At 45.6% G+C, this 20,057-nt stretch overlaps 1 protein-coding gene and 2 pseudogenes across 1 annotated transcript in view; 2 read left to right on the forward strand and 1 right to left on the reverse strand.

The window, feature by feature from the left end:
- The window catches only part of LOC135056431 (hexokinase-1), a 139,181-nt gene extending 119,832 nt beyond the window's left edge, over positions 1-19,349 (forward strand). Inside the window, exons 17-18 of the mRNA XM_063961577.1 lie at positions 1,646-1,879; positions 17,993-19,349. Coding sequence (XP_063817647.1) covers positions 1,646-1,879; positions 17,993-18,137 — 379 coding nt within the window. The 3' untranslated portion in view covers positions 18,138-19,349. The remainder of the gene's footprint in view (positions 1-1,645; positions 1,880-17,992) is intronic.
- Positions 2,729-2,847, reverse strand: LOC134890562 (5S ribosomal RNA; annotated as a pseudogene).
- On the forward strand, positions 3,038-3,156 carry LOC134891095 (5S ribosomal RNA; annotated as a pseudogene).
- Positions 19,350-20,057: the final 708 nt, after the last annotated feature.

The raw sequence follows: 20,057 nt of genomic DNA on the forward strand, positions 1-20,057 counted from the left end.
GTTCAGTATTGTAACTAAACATTGAATATTCACAGTATATAAAACATATTTACCCCATTTTCATTTTTTTACATCAGAAAATTCCTAACAGTGATCCACACCAAATACTTTGTAACGTATACAAAGCAATACAATCTAAAGCTTATTCTTAAAAATTTACAATTTACAAATTAAAAAAAGAATAATAATTGATACAAAAGTATTCACCTCATTTTCTAAGATATACATAAATAAGCAATAGTGCAAATAGTTGTCTTAATGGGTCACAAAGTTCATTAAATTTAGCCCACCTGTGTACAGTTAGTGTTTCAGTCAGGAACGTGCAGTGAGGTAAATGGCACAGGAGGCACTGGCTAGTACCAGAGCCTGATTTACACAATATATGAGCCAAAGGGTTCATGTGGGCATTATACACAGGTGCAGCAGTATATAGTGCTGAAAATGTGGTGAGCTTGTATCACAGATGTGCGGAGAAGTTAGGTAGGGGAGGTACTGCCTCACCAGCCATAGACTTTTTACTCCAGCACACGTAAAGTGGGGACGTCACCAACTTGGCATATTGCTGGGTTGAGCTCCTTGTTTGAGAGGGGTCTCAGCTGGAGTTATTGCCAGATCTACCCAGGTCACAGCTTGGTGTAAAAGGGTCCTTGAAAATTAACCCAGGTTGAGTGACCAGGGAATCCGACCTTGGTAGCTGCCAGTGTTGTACCCAGGTGGAGGTGCAGTGTAAACGGCTCATCTCGGGTTATCTGACCCAGGTTATGCCTGTATGTAGAGGTCCTCCTCAAGGGAGTGTCTGTAATTGACATGTAGGCCAGACCCGTTTCCAAGGTGCAGTGTAAACAGGGTCTGACCTGGGTTGGAACTGTGTCCAACAACCTGGGTCAGACCTGGGTTTTTGGTGGAAAAGTGGTATAAATCTGTGACATATTGTGCTAAATCTACTAAGCCATGCTTTTTAAAGCTTCCACATATTTGATGGTTTCAGCCACTCCATTCAAAGGGGCAATTCTTACAAAGCACCCCTGGTTTTGTATTTAGTATTGTTGCTTCCTTTTAAATCCATCAACTTTGATAAATGCCACTCGGTAGATTTAGCCTGACGTGTTCTTAATCCATAAACCACTCACTGATTCCCTGTGGGATGCAAATGCAGTACTGCAATTGACAGAATAAGTTTCCACTAATCGTGTTAATGAGCATCAATTACAAGTCCATATTACAGAAAAATCTCTATTTACCATTGGTTTTCCAGTGGCAGAAACCTTATACATGTGGCAAAGCAACTTGTATAAATATGGCTTTCAGTGATTGTTGTATTAAGAGTAGTTGTTTAACTCTCACTCTTGAATAACATGTTTTTTTGGAACACTAAAGTACACCCAGCTGGACATTTTTCAAAGCTTGGTGAGAGATAAAGTACCAACCAATCAGCTCCTGTTGACTACAAAATTAAGCAACAAGTGTGTTGCGTTAGCAGTCTAGACTGGATACATGTCCCAAATTATTCAATGTCCGTGCCAAAAATGTGCACATCTCTTATATCACGTTAAGAATCTCTATGTCCTTTGAACCACATTGGGCTGTGCATGTACATAAGCTCTGGAAACAGGAGGTGATAACACAATGTGTCTCGTCTTTACAGTGATAGGTTAGCTTTGCTGCAAGTACGGGCAATCCTTCAGCAGCTGGGTCTAAACAGCACATGTGATGACAGTATAATCGTCAAAGAGGTTTGTGGCGTTGTATCAAGAAGAGCAGCACAGTTGTGTGGTGCTGGGATGGCAGCTGTTGTGGATAAGATACGAGAAAACAGAGGCCTGGACCATTTGGAAGTCACAGTTGGTGTTGATGGAACTTTATATAAATTGCATCCACAGTAAGTATAGAGATTTAGACTAATTCATTTAATCCCACAATAGATATATATATATATTTGTCACATTGTGTGTATAAGTACAGTCCATCAAACACAGGGTGAGCTGTTTTGTTTGTATAAAAAAAAGGATGCATTTTTTCTCTTACGTCCTAGAGGATGCTGGGGACTCCGTAAGGACCATGGGGATAGACGGGCTCCGCAGGAGACATGGGCACTTTAAGAAAGACTTTAGGTCTGGGTGTGCACTGGCTCCTCCCTCTATGCCCCTCCTCCAGACCTCAGTTTGATACTGTGCCCAGTGGAGACTGGGTGCATTACAGGGAGCTCTCCTGAGTTTCCTACTAACGAGAAGAGAGAAAGAAAGCTCTTGTGTGGGCGCACTCTTGTGATTGTAAAGAGAAAAGTTCTTTGGTTATTGATATTGATAAAACTTAATTTTTATTAATAAACAATTAAAAATTATTACCCCTCAATGATCCAGGAAAGAATATAAGCATAAAAAGACGTGAGAAAATATAAAATGTTCTGGTCTGTTAATCACACAAGAAGGATTAGAAAGGCTGCAGACACTTGATAGTCTGACACCCGTTTCTCCTGACCAGTACAGATAATCTGTATTAATGAGACCGACCAGGGAGGTCAATGGTATGTCTTGGAGAACCACTTGAATATGGTTAATAGTGAGCAATTGAGTGTTCACCTGTTATTCCATATTGTGCAGAGTTAGAAATATCTATATTGACACAATCTGGACGCGGTAAGGATAGGAAGAAAATGGTTTGTGAATGAATCAAAAGGTGGTGATACTACTGTTGGTGTCCACCCTTCAAAAGAAGGGGAATAGTCCCTGCTCTACAACACCAGGTATTCCCAGGGAGTCGCCTCTCAAGGTACTGACCCGGCCCAACGCTGTTTAGCTTCCAAGATCGGACGAGATCGGGCATTAGCAGCGTGGTATGATAGTAGAGAGGCTATCTACCAATGAGAGTGCACCTAGATGAAATGGTAGAGTGGAGATTTTGGAAGATAAGGTCATATAGTGTGTAGATCTGCTTTCCACGTTAGGCAGGGTGAAACAGTTGTCACACATATGACCTTATCTTCCAAAATCTCCACTCTACCATTTCATCTAGGTGCACTCTCATTGGTAGATAGCCTCTCTACTATCATACCACGCTGCTAATGCCCGATCTCGTCCGATCTTGGAAGCTAAACAGCGTTGGGCCGGGTCAGTACCTTGAGAGGCGACTCCCTGGGAATACCTGGTGTTGTAGAGTAGGGACTATTCCCCTTCTTTTGAAGGGTGGACACCAACAGTAGTATCACCACCTTTTGATTCATTCACAAACCATTTTCTTCCTATCCTTACCGCGTCCAGATTGTGTCAATATAGATATTTCTAACTCTGCACAATATGGAATAACAGGTGAACACTCAATTGCTCACTATTAACCATATTCAAGTGGTTCTCCAAGACATACCATTGACCTCCCTGGTCGGTCTCATTAATACAGATTATCTGTACTGGTCAGGAGAAACGGGTGTCAGACTATCAAGTGTCTGCAGCCTTTCTAATCCTTCTTGTGTGATTGACAGACCAGAACATTTTATATTTTCTCACGTCTTTTTATGCTTATATTCTTTCCTGGATCGTTGAGGGGTAATAATTTTTAATTGTTTATTAATAAAAATTAAGTTTTATCAATATCAATAACCAAAGAACTTTTCTCTTTACAATCACAAGAGTGCGCCCACACAAGAGCTTTCTTTCTCTCTTCTCGTTAGTATCTGTACTTTCTAGCTCTGGGCGCACCACCAATAGGGACTATATTTTGAAAGGTTTAAATATCCTTTCCAATACTATAATTGTCCAATTGTTGGTTTTCTACAATTCTCACAATTTATAATATACCGGTGCACGGTCGCTCCTTTTGCTTCGATATCTCCTGAGTTTCCTGTCAGAAAGAATTTTAGTTAGGTTTTTTATTTTCAGGGAGCCTGCTGGCAGCAGACTCCCTGCATCGAGGGACTGAGGAGAGAGAAACAGACCTACTTCTGTGAGTTTCAAGGCTCTGTTTCTTAGGCTACTGGACACCATTAGCTCCAGAGAGATTGGTACGCAGGTCTTACCCTCGCCGTCCGTCCCAGAGCCGCGCAGCATATAAACCTCTCCTTTGGCAAAAATACATATATACATGTACAGCTGGGCACTGTACATGTATATAAAGAGCCCCCGCCAGTTTTTTAAGATTTTTGAGCGGGACAGAAGCCCGCCGCCGAGGGGTCGGGGCTTCTCCCTCAGCACTCACCAGCGCCATTTTCTCCACAGCACAGCGCTGAGAGGAAGCTCCCCGGACTCTCCCCTGCTTACTCACGGTGACAGAGGGTTTTTCAAGAGGGGGGGGCACATAATTGGCGCATATACATAAAAAGGCGCTACTGGGTAAACATTTTGTGTTTCTTCCTGGGTCATATAGCGCTGGGGTGTGTGCTGGCATACTCTCTCTCTGTCTCTCCAAAGGGCCTGGTGGGGAAACTGTCTTCAGATAAGAGTTTCCCTGTGTGTGTGGTGTGTCGGTACGCGTGTGTCGACATGTCTATGGTAGAAGGCTCGCCTAGGGAGGAGGGGGAGCGTATGAATGTGAGGTCTCCGTCGGCAGCGCTGACACCTGACTGGATGGATATGTGGAATGTTTTAAGTGCTAATGTAAATTTATTGCACAAAAGATTAGACAAAGCTTAAGCTAGGGAACAGTCAGGGAGTCAACCCATGTCTGTCCCTATGTCGCCGGGACCTTCGGGGTCTCAAAAGCGCCCACTATCCCAAATAGGAGACACAGATACCGACACGGATTCTGACTCCAGTGTCGACTACGATGATGCAAAGTTACAGCCAAAAGTGGCTAAATGTATTCGTTATATGATTATGGCAATAAAAGATGTTTTGCATATCACAGAGGAACCCCCTGTCCCTGACATGAGGGTACACATGTATAAGGGAAAGAAACCTGAGGTAACTTTTCCCTCCTCACATGAGTTGAACGAGTTATGTGAAAAAGCTTGGGAATCTCCAGACAAAAAACTGCAGATTCCCAAAAGGATTCTTATGGCGTATCCTTTCCCGCCAACGGACAGGATACGGTGGGAATCCTCCCCTAGGGTAGACAAAGCATTGACACGCTTATCAAAAAAGATAGCGCTGCCATCCCAAGATACGGCTACCCTTAAGGATCCTGCTGACCGCAAGCAGGAGGTTACCTTGAAGTCCATTTACACACATTCTGGTACATTACTCAGACCGGCAATTGCGTCGGCCTGGGTTTGTAGCGCTGTAGCAGCATGGACAGACTCATTTTCAGCGGATATTGAGATCCTAGATAAGGATACCATTTTATTGACCCTAGGGCATATAAAAGATGCTGTCTTATATATGAGAGATGCTCAAAGAGACATTAGTCTACTGGGTTCCAGAATAAACGCTATGTCTATTTCTGCTAGGCGTGTCTTATGGACCCAGCAGTGGACAGGTGATGCCGACTCAGAGGCATATGGAGGTTTTGCCTTACAAGGGTGAGGAATTGTTTGGGGAAGGTCTCTCGGACCTCCTCACCACAGCTACGGCAGGTAAATCGAATTTTTTGCCTTATGTTCCCTCACAGACTAAGAAAGCGACACATTATCAAATGCAGTCCTTTCGTTCAAATAAAAGCAAAAGAGTACGTGGATCGTCCTTTCTTGCCAGAGGTAAGGGCAGAGGGAAAAAGCTGCACAACACAGCTAGTTCCCAGGAACAGAAGTCCTCCCCGGCCTCTGCAAAATTCACCGCATGACGCTGGGGCTCCGCTGAGGGAGTCCGCCCCAGTGGGGGCACGTCTTCGGTTCGGTCAGACCCATTTTGAATTTAAAATCCCTGAACCTATACTTAAAACGGTTCAAGTTCAAGATGGAATCGCTCAGAGCGGTCATCGCCAGCCTGGAAGGGGGGGATTTTATGGTATCTCTGGACATAAAGGATGCATACCTTCATGTTCCCATTTATCCACCTCACCAGGCGTACCTGAGATTTGCGGTACAGGATTGTCATTACCAATTTCAGACGTTGCCGTTTGGGCTTTCCACGGCCCGAGGATTTTCACCAAGGTAATGGTGGAAATGATGGTGCTCCTGCGCAAGCAGGGTGTCACAGTTATCCCATACTTGGACGATCTCCTCATAAAAGCGAGATCACAAGAGAAGTTACTGAACAGCGTCCCTTTCACTGAAGGTGTTACAGCAACACGGCTGGATTCTCAATATCCCGAAGTCGCAGCTGGTTCCTACGACTCGTCTGACCTTCTTGGGCATGATTCTGGACACAGACCAGAAAAAGGGTTTTCTTCCGATAGAAAAAGCTCAGGAACTCATGACTCTAGTCAAGAACCTATTGAAGCCAAAACAAGTGTCAGTACATCATTGCACTCAAGTCTTGGGAAAGATGGTGGCAACATACAAAGCCATTCCCTTCGGCAGATTCCATGCAAGGACTTTCCAATGGGACCTATTGGACAAGTGGTCCGGGTCACATCTACAAATTCATCAGCAGATCACCCTGTCCCCCAGAGCCAGGGTATCTCTCCTGTGGTGGCTGCAGAGTGCTCACCATTTAGAAGGCCGCAGGTTCGGCATTCAGGACTGGATCCTGGTGACCACGGACGCGAGCCTCAGAGGGTGGGGAGCAGTCACACAGGGAAGAAACTTCCAAGGACTTTGGACAAGTCAAGAGACTTGTCTTCACATCAACATCCTGGAGCTGAGGGCCATATACAACGCCCTACGTCAAGCGGAGATCTTACTTCGCGACCAACCAGTTCTGATCCAGTCAGACAACATCACCGCAGTGGCTCATGTAAACCGCCAAGGCGGCACAAGGAGCAGAGTGGCAATGGCGGAAGCCACCAGGATTCTTCGCTGGGCGGAAAATCATGTAAGCGCACTGTCAGCAGTGTTCATTCCGGGAGTGGACAACTGGGAAGCAGGCTTCCTCAGCAGACATGACCTGCATCCAGGAGAGTGGGGGCTTCATCAGGAAGTCTTCGCACAGATTGCAAGTCAGTGGGGACTGCCCCAGATAGACATGATGGCGTCCCGTCTCAACAGAAAGCTGCAGAGGTATTGCGCCAGATCAAAAGACCCTCAGGCGGTAGCAGTAGACGCCCTAGTGACACCGTGGGTGTTCCAGTCGGTCTATGTGTTTCCTCCTCTTCCGCTCATACCCAAGGTGTTGAGAATAATAAGAAAAAGAGGAGTGAGAACCATTATCATTGTTCCAGATTGGCCAAGAAGGACCTGGTATCCGGATCTGCTGGAAATGCTCACTGGAGATCCGTGGCCTCTTCCTCTACGACAGGACCTGTTGCAACAGGGGCCCTGTCTGTTCCAAGACTTACCGCGGCTGCGTTTGACCGCATGGCGGTTGAACGCCGGATCCTAGCGGCGAAGGGCATTCCAGATGAGGTCATTCCTACTCTGATAAAGGCTAGGAAAGACGTGACAGCGAAACATTATCACCAGATATGGCGAAAATATGTTTCTTGGTGTGAGACCAGGAATGCTCCTACGGAAGAATTCTATCTGGGCCGTTTCCTTCACTTCCTACAGACTGGAGTGAATTTGGGCCTAAAATTAGGCTCCATTAAGGTTCAGATTTCGGCCTTATCCATTTTCTTTCAAAAAGAATTGGCTTCTCTCCCAGAAGTACAGACTTTTGTGAAGGGAGTACTGCATATTCAGCCTCCTTTTATAGCTCCGCTGGCGCCTTGGGACCTTAACGTGGTGTTGAGTTTCCTTAAGTCGCACTGGTTTGAACCACTTCATACGGTGGAGTTAAAATATCTCACTTGGAAGGTGGTCATGTTATTAGCCTTGGCTTCAGCTAGGCGAGTGTCGGAATTGGCGGCTTTGTCTCGAGTCAGGAAAACAGAAGCACTGTTTGTGCTATATGCAGCCAACAAGGTTGGCGCCCCTGCTTCAAAGCAGACTATTGCTAGCTGGATCTGTAACACGATTCAGCAGGCTCATTCTACGGCTGGATTGCCGTTACCTAAATCTGTCAGAGCCTATTCTACCAGGAAGGTGGGCTCGTCTTGGGCGGCTGCCCGAGGGGTCTCGGCACTACAACTATGCCGAGCTGCTACTTGGTCGGGTTCAAACACCTTTGCAAAGTTCTATAAGTTTGATACCCTGGCTGAGGAGGACCTCCTGTTTGCTCAATCGGTGCTGCAGAGTCATCCGCATTCTCCCGCCCGTTTGGGAGCTTTGGTATAATCCCCATGGTCCTTACGGAGTCCCCAGCATCCTCTAGGACGTTAGAGAAAATAAGATTTTAAACCTACCGGTAAATCTTTTTCTCGTAGTCCGTAGAGGATGCTGGGCGCCCGTCCCAAGTGCGGACTACTTCTGCGAGACTTGTATATAGTTTTGCTTACATAAGGGTTATGTTATAGTTTCATCAGTTTTGCACTGATGCTGCATTGTTTTTCATACTGTTAACTGTTTAATAAATACACAAGTTATACGGTGTGATTGGTGTGGCTGGTATGAATCTTGCCCTTGGATTAACTAAAATCCTTTCCTCGTACTGTCCGTCTCCTCTGGGCACAGTTTCTCTAACTGAGGTCTGGAGGAGGGGCATAGAGGGAGGAGCCAGTGCACACCCAGACCTAAAGTCTTTATTAAAGTGCCCATGTCTCCTGCGGAGCCCGTCTATCTATCCCCATGGTCCTTACAGAGTCCCCAGCATCCTCTACGGACTACGAGAAAAAGATTTATCGGTAGGTTTAAAATCTTATTTTTTTCGATATATGTTTATTAAGTTTTACACATCATATACGAAAACAGAAAAATTAGCAGTGCACAGAAGCATATATCAATTAGGATAAACAACTTCAGAGAGACATAGAGGATACGTCAAAAAACAGTATTCAAAATGTTGTCTCAAGTACATCACTCAACGTGTTGACCAAAATAGACAAATACTGCCGAGGCAGCAACAAACTTCAGTAAATCAGAAAAGTAAAGAGAAAGAAAAATCTAAAGAAACAAAAGAGAGAGAGAGAGACAGAAAAAAGAGGGTGGGGGGGGTGGAAGGGAATAGGGGAGTGTGGCACTCCATCAGTCCATACAAGGGTCAGGAAGAAAAGGATTTCCACCCGTGGGTCAATGAACCATTATGTTTCAGGTGATAAGGTCTGAAGAAAAGCAAATAAATTGATGAATATACATGAGTGGGCGTCAGGTCACATGTAACTGGTATTTCTGCGAGGACTTAAAGTCAAGCAAGGGGTACCATGTAGTTATAAAGCCCTGGTGGTTTTCAGGCATCACCCGTAATTCTTCCATCGACATATACATGTCGATCCTACCAAATCACTCTTTCACAGTAGACAGGGAAGAACTCCGCCAGCGAACAGGGATCACCGCCTTGGCTGCACTATTGAGGAACTTTAGTAGAGACTTCTTGTATGTGGCTACAGGGCCCGGGAATATGTTAAGGAGCCAATAAGTGGGTTCAGAAGGGACATCCGACCCCTCTATCTTTTTAGAGAGAGTGATGACTGTGGTCCAAAAAGGGCGTAAAGAGAGGCAGTCCAACCAGATATGGTTCGGGGAACCTATAGCATTGTTACACCTCCAACACGTATCTGGTACACCAGAAAACATTTTGCCCAGTGTCTGGGGGCATCTATACCATCTTGTGAAGACCTTTTAAGTGACTTTCAATTACAGAGTAGCCAATCGAGCTAGCAAAAGTGGCCCGGAAGTTCTATAAGAACCCAATGTTTTATATCATCCGTACGTGACCATTCCAATATTTTATGGAGAATGATTGCATCATTGTCAAGGAAAAATGAGGTAGCTGGAGACCCCCCCCCCCCCCCCCCCCCCATGTGCTTACGCATAAAAATAAAGGCATGACGGAAACGTCTCTTATTTCCTCATACAAAGGGGGTCATTCCGAGTTGATCATTTTGCAGCACTGCGATCAGATAATTGCCGCCTATAGGGGAGTGTATTTTCGCTTTGCAAGTGTGCGAACGCCTGTGCAGCCGAGCTCTGCAAAAACATTTTGTGCAGTTTCTGAGTAGGTCTGAACTTACTCAGCCCTTTGCGATCACTTCAGCCTGTCTGGTCCCGGAATTGACGTCAGACACCCGCTTGGACATGCCTGTGTTTTCCCAAACACTCCCAGAAAACGGTCAGTTGACACCCATAAACGCCTCCTTCCTGTCAATCTCCTTGTGATCGGCTGTGCGAATGGATTCTTCGTTAAATCCATCGCTCAGCAACGATCCGCTTTGTACCCGTACGATCCGACAGGTTTTGGCCCCCTTTCCGACAATCTCAATCCGACTTTAAAAAAAGTCGGATTGAGCAGGGCGTCCCCCCGGCCAGGCTCCTTACTCCCGGCAGCGCCTCCCTCCACCGCCAGCTGCCGCAGTCAGCTCCCCCGCCCGCCGCCGCAGTGCGCACGGGGGATAGGTGTCATCTGGGGGGTCACCCGTTACCTGATGAAGGGCAGCTGCTCCGGGCCCGGGGAGGAAGAGCTGTGCTGCTGCTGACCACGGCGCCGGGGTCCGGAAGATGTGGACGCCTGGCCGGCGGGGAGGGGAGCAGCAGCGGGGTTCGGGGTGAGCAGCAGCAGCAGTGGCCAAATCCGATAGTCGGATTTGGGAGCATATTGAATAGGTCATTGTCGGATCTTTTCCAACAATGCTTGTCGGAAAGGATCCGACACTTATTGAATATAGCCCTAAGTTTGCCTAGCCAGGAAAGTCTTTTGTTACCCCAATCCCTAAATTCTGAGCGGAGAGTAACAATCAATTTTTTAAAGTCAAAGAGGCGCGTAAGATCAATATGGATAATGACACCCAGGTACTTAATACTAGTAGGATGCCAGGTAAGCGGGAATGATTTCGTAAGACCCTGTAATAATTGAGAAGAAGCCGACACATTCACTGCCACAGACTTTGAATAATTGATTTTAAAGTTGGATAGGGAACCAAACCTACAAAATTCAAGCATCAGGTTGGGGATTGAAAGTGGGATTCAATATCACAGTCAATAGGTTATCCGCAAACAGCGCTAGTTTATATTCATTCTCCCCTACTTTAAGACCGGAAAATATATGGGTTAAGTCTAATGGTACTAGCCAGAGCCTCCATGCACAATATAAATATAAGAGGCAAAAGAGGACAGCCCTGTCATGTACCATTCTTAATAAGGACCGGCTTGGACAGGTCCCCATTAATTTTGATTCTCGCAGAAGGGAAGCTATAAAGTGCCTGATTACGATGAAGGGAAATGGTTTCTAGGCCTAGGTGTCTCAGGACCCCCTCCATGAAGACCCAGCTTATCCTGTCAAAAGCCTTTTCGGCATCAGTAGACAGCAACACTACAGGGGTATGGCCTATAGAGGCCAGGTGTATTAAGTCTATTATTTTAGTTGTGTTATCCCGAGCCTCCCTCCCGGGCACACATGCCACTTGGTCCGAATGGATAATATTTGGGAGTAAGAGTTTCAATCTGTTTGCAATCAGCTTATCATACATTTGACATCCGTGTTGAGAAGTGATATCAGGCGGTAGCTTGCGCATTGGGCTGGATCCTTGCCTTCTTTTGGTATAACCGTAATGAAGGCTTCCAGGGCTTGGGGTGAGAAACCACAATCGGCAGAGACCACATTAAAAGCTGTCAGCGTCTTGGGCAGAAGAATGTCTTTAAAGAACTTGTAATACGAGGTAGTAAAGCCGCCTGGGCCCGGGCTCCTGCCTGAGGGTGTCTCTTTAAGAGCCTGTTCTAGCTCCTGGACAGAAAAAGGGGAGTCCAGCCAATCGCTAACATCTACTGACAGCCTCGGGAGTCCCATCTCACTAAGATATTTTTCAACTAAATCCCAGGAATCTGAGAGAGTATTATGGGATCCAGGGCTCTGCAGGTTGTACAATTTGGTATAGTGCGAGTGAAATGTGTCGGCTATATCTCTGGTAAGGGTATGGCGCATCCCGTTCCCATCCTCAACCATTTGAATATACAATGTGGCACTCTCGGAACGCAGCACTCTAGCCAGTAGTCTGGCCAAAAAAAAAAAAAGGATGCATTGATTCACTCTGCCGTCTCATTATATATTACTTTTCTTTCTTCGTCTGGTGATGGCTACATGCAGACCTAAGTCTCTCTATCCTTGCATTGGATTTATTCTCCAGTCTTCCTTGCCAAACTCTTTTAGCTCAAAAGTAGTCTCTTCTCTTGCTTGTTTTACACCAGGCATGTCCAAACTGCGACCCTCCAGCTGTTGAGAAACTACACATCCCAGCATGCCCTGACACAGCTTTAGCATTCTCTGACAGCAAAAACTGTGTCAGGGCATGCTGGGATATGTAGTTTCACAACAGCTGGAGGGCTGCAGTTTGGACATGCCTGTTTTACACATTAAAGGTCTACATTCTATACCTGTGGTGCATTTTAGTTTTGCAGTTTGCTGACACAGTGACCACCAGTATACTATATATAGCAGTACGATACGGAAGGCCACTGCTGTGCATACCTCTGTGTCGTCATTAAGTATACTATCCATCTACATTCTATACCTGTGGTGCATTTTAGTTTTGCAGTTTGCTGACACAGTGACCACCAGTATACTATATATAGCAGTACGGTACGGAAGGCCACTGCTGTGCCTACCTCTGTGTCGTCATTAAGTATACTATCCATCTACATTCTATACCTGTGGTGCATTTTAGTTTTGCAGTTTGCTGACACAGTGACCACCAGTATACTATATATAGCAGTACGATACGGTAGGCCACTGCTGTGCCTACCTCTGTGTCGTCATTAAGTATACTATCCATCTGCATTCTATACCTGTGGTGCATTTTAGTTTTGCAGTTTGCTTACACAGTGACCACCAGTATACTATATATAGCAGTACGATACGGAAGGCCACTACTGTGCCTACCTCTGGGTCGTCATTAAGTATACTATCCATCTACATTCTATACCTGTGGTGCATTTTAGTTTTGCAGTTTGCTGACACAGTGACCACCAGTATACTATATATAGCAGTACGATACGGAAGGCCACTGCTGTGCCTACCTCTGTGTCATCATTAAGTATACTATCCATCTACATTCTATACCTGTGGTGCATTTTAGTTGTGCGCAGTATATATAGTAGTAGGCCATTGCTATTGATACTGGCATATATTTCCACACATTAAAAAATGGAGAACAAAAATGTGGAGGGTAAAATAGGGAAAGATCAAGATCCACTTCCACCTCGTGCTGAAGCTGCTGCCACTACTCATGGCCGAGACGATGAAATGCCATCAACGTCGTCTGCCAAGGCCGATGCCCAATGTCATAGTAGAGAGCATGTAAAATCCAAAAAACAAAAGTTCAGTAAAATGACCCAAAAATCTAAATTGAAAGCGTCTGAGGAGAAGCGTAAACTTGCCAATATGCCATTTACGACACGGAGTGGCAAGGAACGGCTGAGGCCCTGGCCTATGTTCATGGCTAGTGGTTCAGCTTCACATGAGGATGGAAGCACTCATCCTCTCGCTAGAAAAATGAAAAGACTTAAGCCTGCAAAAGCACAGCAAAGAACTGTGCGTTCTTCTAAATCACAAATCCCCAAGGAGAGTCCAATTGTGACGGTTGCGATGCCTGACCTTCCCAACACTGGACGGGAAGAGCTTGCGCCTTCCACCATTTGCACGCCCCCTGCAAGTGCTGGAAGGAGCACCCGCAGTCCAGTTCCTGATAGTCAAATTGAAGATGTCAATGTTGAAGTACACCAGGATGAGGATATGGGTGTTGCTGGCACTGGGGAGGAAATTGACAAGGAGGATTCTGATGGTGAGGTGGTTTGTTTAAGTCAGGCACCCGGGGAGACACCTGTTGTCCGTGGGACGAATATGGCCAATGACATACCTGGTCAAAATACAAAAAAAATCACCTCTTCGGTGTGGAATTATTTCAACACAAATGCGGACAACAGGTGTCAAGCCGTGTGTTGCCTTTGTCAAGCTGTAATAAGTAGCGGTAAGGACGTTAACCACCTCAAAACATCCTCCCTTATACGTCACCTGCAGCGCATTCATCATAAGTCAGTGACAAGTTCAAAAACTTTGGATGACAGCGGAAGCAGTCCACTGACCACTAAATCCCTTCCTCTTGTAACCAAGCTCCTGCAAACCACACCACCAACTCCCTCAGTGTCAATTTCCTCCTTACCCAGGAAAGCCAATAGTCCTGCAGGCCATGTCACTGTCAAGTCTGACGAGTCCTCTCCTGCCTGGGATTCCTCCGATGCATCCTTGAGTGTAACGCCTACTGCTGCTGGCGCTGCTGTTGTTGCTGCTGGGAGTCGATCGTCATTCCAGAGGGGAAGTCGGAAGACCACTTGTACTACTTCCAGTAAGCAATTGACTGTCCAACAGTCCTTTGCGAGGAAGATGAAATATCACAGCAGTCATCCTGCTGCAAAGCAGATAACTCAGGCCTTGGCAGCCTGGGCGGTGAGAAACGTGGTTCCGGTATCCATCGTTAATTCAGAGGCAACTATAGACTTGATTGAGGTACTGTGTCCCCGGTACCAAATACCATCTAGGTTCCATTTCTCTAGGCAGGCGATACCGAAAATGTACACAGACCTCAGAAAAAGACTCACCAGTGTCCTAAAAAATGCAGTTGTACCCAATGTCCACTTAACCACGGACAAGTGGAGCAGGGCAGACTCAGGACTATATGACTGTGACAGCCCACTGGGTAGATGTATTGCCTCCCGCAGCAAGAACAGCAGCGGCGGCACCAGTAGCAGCATCTCGCAAACGCCAACTCGTTCCTAGGCAGGCTACGCTTTGTATCACCGCTTTCTATTAGAGGCACACAGCTGACAACCTCTTACGGGAACTGAGGAAGATCATCGCAGAATGGCTTACCCCAATTGGACTCTCCTGGGGATTTGTGACATCGGACAACGCCAGCAATATTGTGCGTGCATTACATCTGGGCAAATTCCAGCACGTCCCATGTTTTGCACATACATTGAATTTGGTGGTGCAGAATTATTTAAAAAACGACAGGGGCGTGCAAGAGATGCTGTCGGTGGCCCGAAGAATTGCGGGCCACTTTCGGCATTCAGGCACCGCGTACAGAAGACTGGAGCACCACCAAACATTCCTGAACCTGCCCTGCCATCATCTGAAGCAAGAGGTGGTAACGAGGTGGAATTCAACCCTCTATATGCTTCAGAGGATGGAGGAGCAGCAAAAGGCCATTCAAGCCTATACATCTGCCCACGATATAGGCAAAGGAGGGGGAATGCACCTGACTCAAGCGCAGTGGAGAATGATTTCAACGTTGTGCAAGGTTCTGCAACCCTTTGAACTTGCCACACGTGAAGTCAGTTCAGACACTGCCAGCCTGAGTCAGGTCATTCCCCTCATCAGGCTTTTGCAGAAGAAGCTGGAGACATTGAAGGAGGAGCTAAAACAGAGCGATTCCGCTAGGCATGTGGGACTTGTGGATGGAGCCCTTAATTCGCTTAACCAGGATTCACGGGTGGTCAATCTGTTGAAATCAGAGCACTACATTTTGGCCACCGTGCTCGATCCTAGATTTAAAACCTACGTTGTATCTCTTTCCGGCAGACACAAGTCTGCAGAGGTTCAAAGACCTGCTGGTGAGAAAATTGTCAAGTCAAGCGGAACGTGACCCGTCAACATCTCCTCCTTCACATTCTCCCGCAACTGTGGGTGCGAGGAAAAGGCTAAGAATTCCGAGCCCACCCGCTGGCGGTGATGCAGGGCAGTCTGGAGCGAGTGCTGACATCTGGTCCGGACTGAAGGACCTGCCAACGATTACTGACATGTCGTCTACTGTCACTGCATATGATTCTGTCACCATTGAAAGAATGGTGGAGGATTATATGAGTGACCGCATCCAAGTAGGCACGTCAGACAGTCCGTACGTATACTGGCAGGAAAAAGAGGCAATTTGGAGGCCCTTGCACAAACTGGCTTTATTCTACCTAAGTTGCCCTCCCTCCAGTGTGTACTCCGAAAGAGTGTTTAGTGCAGCCGCTCACCTTGTCAGCAATCGGCGTACGAGGTTACTTCCAGAAAATGTGGAGAAGATGATGTTCATCAAAATGAATTATAATCAATTCCTCCGTGGAGACATTCACCAGCAGCAATTGCCTTCAGAAAGTACACGGGGACCTGAGATGGTGGATTCCAGTGGGGACGAATTAATAATCTGTGAGGAGGGGGATGTACACAGTGAAAGGGGTGAGGAATCGGAGGATGATGATGAGGTGGACATCTTGCCTCTGTAGAGCCAGTTGGTGCAAGGAGAGATTGATTGCTTCTTTTTTGGTGGGGGCCCAAACCAACCAGTCATTTCAGTCACAGTCGTGTGGCAGACCCTGTCACTGAAATGATGGGTTCGTTAAAGTGTGCATGTCCTGTTTATACAACATAAGGGTGGGTGGGAGGGCCCAAGGACAATTACATCTTGCACCTCTTTTTTCTTTCATTTTTCTTTGCATCATGTGCTGTTTGGGGACAATTTTTTTGAAGTGCCATCCTGCCTGACACTGCAGTGCCACTTCTAGATGGGCCAGGTGTTTGTGTCGGCCACTTGTGTCGCTTAGCTTAGTCACACAGCGACCTTGGTGCGCCTCTTTTTTTCTTTGCATCATGTGCTGTTTGGGGACAATTTTTTTGAAGTGCCATCCTGCCTGACACTGCAGTGCCACTCCTAGATGGGCCAGGTGTTTGTGTCGGCCACTTGTGTCGCTTAGCTTAGTCACACAGCGACCTTGGTGCGCCTCTTTTTTTCTTTGCATCATGTGCTGTTTGGGGACAATTTTTTTGAAGTGCCATCCTGCCTGACACTGCAGTGCCACTCCAAGATGGGCCAGGTGTTTGTGTCGGCCACTTGTGTCGCTTAGCTTAGTCAAACAGCGACCTTGGTGCGTCTCTTTTTTTCTTTGCATCATGTGCTGTTTGGGGACAATTTTTTTGAAGTGCCATCCTGTCTGACACTGCAGTGCCACTCCTAGATGGGCCAGGTGTTTGTGTCGGCCACTTGTGTCGCTTAGCTTAGCCATCCAGCGACCTCGGTGCAAATTGTAGGAATAAAAATAATATTGTGAGGTGTGAGGTGTTCAGAATAGACTGGAAATGAGTGGAAATTATGGTAATTGAGGTTAATAATACTATGGGATCAAAATGACCCCCAAATTCTATGATTTAAGCTGTTTTTTAGGGGGTTTTTTTTAAAACACCCGAATCCAAAACACACCCGAATCCGACAAAAAATTTTCGGTGAGGTTTTGCCAAAACGCGTCCGAATCCAAAACACGGCCGCGGAACCGAATCCAAAACCAAAACACAAAACCCGAAAAATGTCCGGTGCACATCACTAGTTTAAAGCCCAACAGGTCCAAAGCTTTGAAAGCTTTAAAAAGCATTTTCATTCCCTTCCTTCAGTGTGGCCAGAAGTTGGAGCGCCACCTGCTGGACCACAGTTATGTCCAAAATGTGATAGTAACATTTGCAGACATGAGAGTGATGTGTGTTATGTTAGTAGGTGACATCCAGCTCTACATTACATTACTCATAGCATCCCAGTGTTGGCAAGACTGTGGGATTGCGCTCTAGCCACTTAACTGCCGGTACCCTGTTGCCGCGAGGACTTCTGCACAGGGTTATTGGTGCATATCTATAAAGCATAAGAGACTACAAGGGAGAAACATCGGGAATCAGTTTAGCAGTTGTAGTACAAAGTCCGCGGGCTGAGCCTAGTTCAAAGCTGGAGAAGTATAATCACAATCACAGGTTCATGCAGTGTATATACACTGGATAGTAGAACAATGAACACCCAAGTATGGACAGCTGAACCTATAATCCCCTAGGCTTACAAGACAATGCAACACTCTGTCTACTGGTGCCATAATTAATAAAGAGACCTCGCACATAAGGCAGTTGGCAGGCAGTTTACAGATAGTCCCTAAATTATTTATACCATAGTCAGAACTTGAATGATTAATACATTATTTATTTTGCAGCTTCTCCAGAATCATGCACCAGACGGTTGCAGACCTTGCTCCAAAGTGTAAAGTCTCCTTCCTGCTCTCAGAGGATGGCAGTGGAAAGGGAGCAGCTCTGATCACTGCTGTTGGGTGCAGACTTCGCGATGCTGAGCAGAATTAAAGATTGGATCATCTTGCTTGTGTTTTCCTGCCTTTTCCAGCACTTTCATTTCAAGCAGTAACTTTAACAGAGCTGGGCTCTTCCAGCTGCACTGTCCATAGGAATCTAACCATAGGGAAGTAGGAGACCATCATAGGAAGAGTATTCTCTTCAGCATCGGCTGTTACTGGACTCTTGTCTGTATCACTCCTCAACTACCACCACCTGCTCTTAGGCCATTGATATCTGTTTATAATTTATTGTTATTTTATACTTTATTTATCAGTTTGTTAAGACCTCTACAGTTTTCCTTTTTCAGTTTCACCCGTTAATTCACAGCGATCGCTGTTGACCCAAAAGCTGGATTCCATAAGTTGAAAGTCTATAAAGGACTTTTGCGAAGTTATTTTGTTTGGTTTCAATACTACATTTTACCGTTGGTTGCGTCTTACAAATAGATGTTGTCCTGGGCCGTAGGGCCTGTATCAGTTTCAGCATCCTGAGGGCTAACAGAGTACACCCAGAATTCCTAAGAGAGCACCGGACGCACATGGTAAATCTGATGTCGATGACATTTCTCATTGCTTGTATGAATAGTGTTGTGTTACTAGTATGTATCAATTCCACATGTATGTTTTGTTCTTAAAAGTCAGGCAAAATTCAACATGTATCTGTTGTTAGGAAGCCACTATTTTTTTTTAGCTGTTACACCAATGTTCCTGAGATCTGAGAGGTTGTACACTTTTATATGAATATTTTGTTGCACTGTGATTGGATGTGTTGAGATAGATGTTTTTAACGTCCGTGTTATGAAACGATGCCTGACGTATTTTATTTAGGTCTGAGAAACATATTATGCCACACTAGAGTCACTAATGTTATTTATCAACGTAATAAACTTTTTTCCAATGTGTCCCCCTTGGTTTAGTGTGTTGATTATATTTCTGCAAGCATTACTACATGAGTAGGAGATTCCTTACCAGGAGACCTGCTACTCACGAATGTTCCAAAAACCAGCAAGAAAACATGAAATCATTGCTGCTATTTGATGATTGTGTCATAGGCACAGATGTGATCAACAGTTGGTTCTTCCTACAGGCACTGCGAGGAGCGCTGCTAAGCAGTTTCATAAAGACAAGAATATAGGACAGAGTGTTGAGAAATATAAATGATTGTATTTTGTATATTCTAAACAGAGGCAAATAAAAAAACATCAGAAATTCTTAGTCCCAAGCATATTGTATTTTGTCTTATTTTTTCCATTTTGAGAAAATGATATTAAAAAAGGGACTAAAGGGGTTCAAAAGCGAAATCATAGGTACAGTGGGTGGAGGAAATGGGAAGCAATGTGAAGTCACAAACTGTTCACAGTAGATATCAAGAAACACAATGTTTGGGAGAACCTCACACCATAACATCAAATATTGATGCCAATAAGATACATGGTAATGCAGCAAATCAGGGCCCCCATTTACCAAGCCTTGGAGAGTGATAAATAGCACGGTGATAAAGTACCAACCAATCAGCTTTTAACTTCCGTGTTACAGGCTGTGTTTGAAAAATGACAGGAGCTGATTGGTTGGTACAGTACTTTATCAATGCTTGATAAATCTTGGCTTAAGATAGGCATGTTCAGTATATAATTTGCATCAAAAACAATAGTTACATACTATAGTACAGTGGTTTACAAACATAGGCCCAGATTTATCAAGCCTTGGAGAGTGATAAATAGCACGGTGATAAAGTGCCAGCCAACCAGCTCCTAACTGTCATTTCTCTTACGTCCTAGAGGATGCTGGGGACTCCAAAAGGATCATGGGGTATAGACGGGATCCGCAGGAGCTTGGGCACACTGAAAAGACTTTGACTGGGTGTGAACTGGCTCCTCCCTCTATACCCCTCCTCCAGACCTCAGTTAGACTTTGTGCCCAGGACTGACTG

This window comes from Pseudophryne corroboree, chromosome 3 (assembly GCF_028390025.1).
Source record: "Pseudophryne corroboree isolate aPseCor3 chromosome 3, aPseCor3.hap2, whole genome shotgun sequence".
Classification (NCBI taxonomy): Eukaryota; Metazoa; Chordata; class Amphibia; order Anura; family Myobatrachidae; genus Pseudophryne; species Pseudophryne corroboree.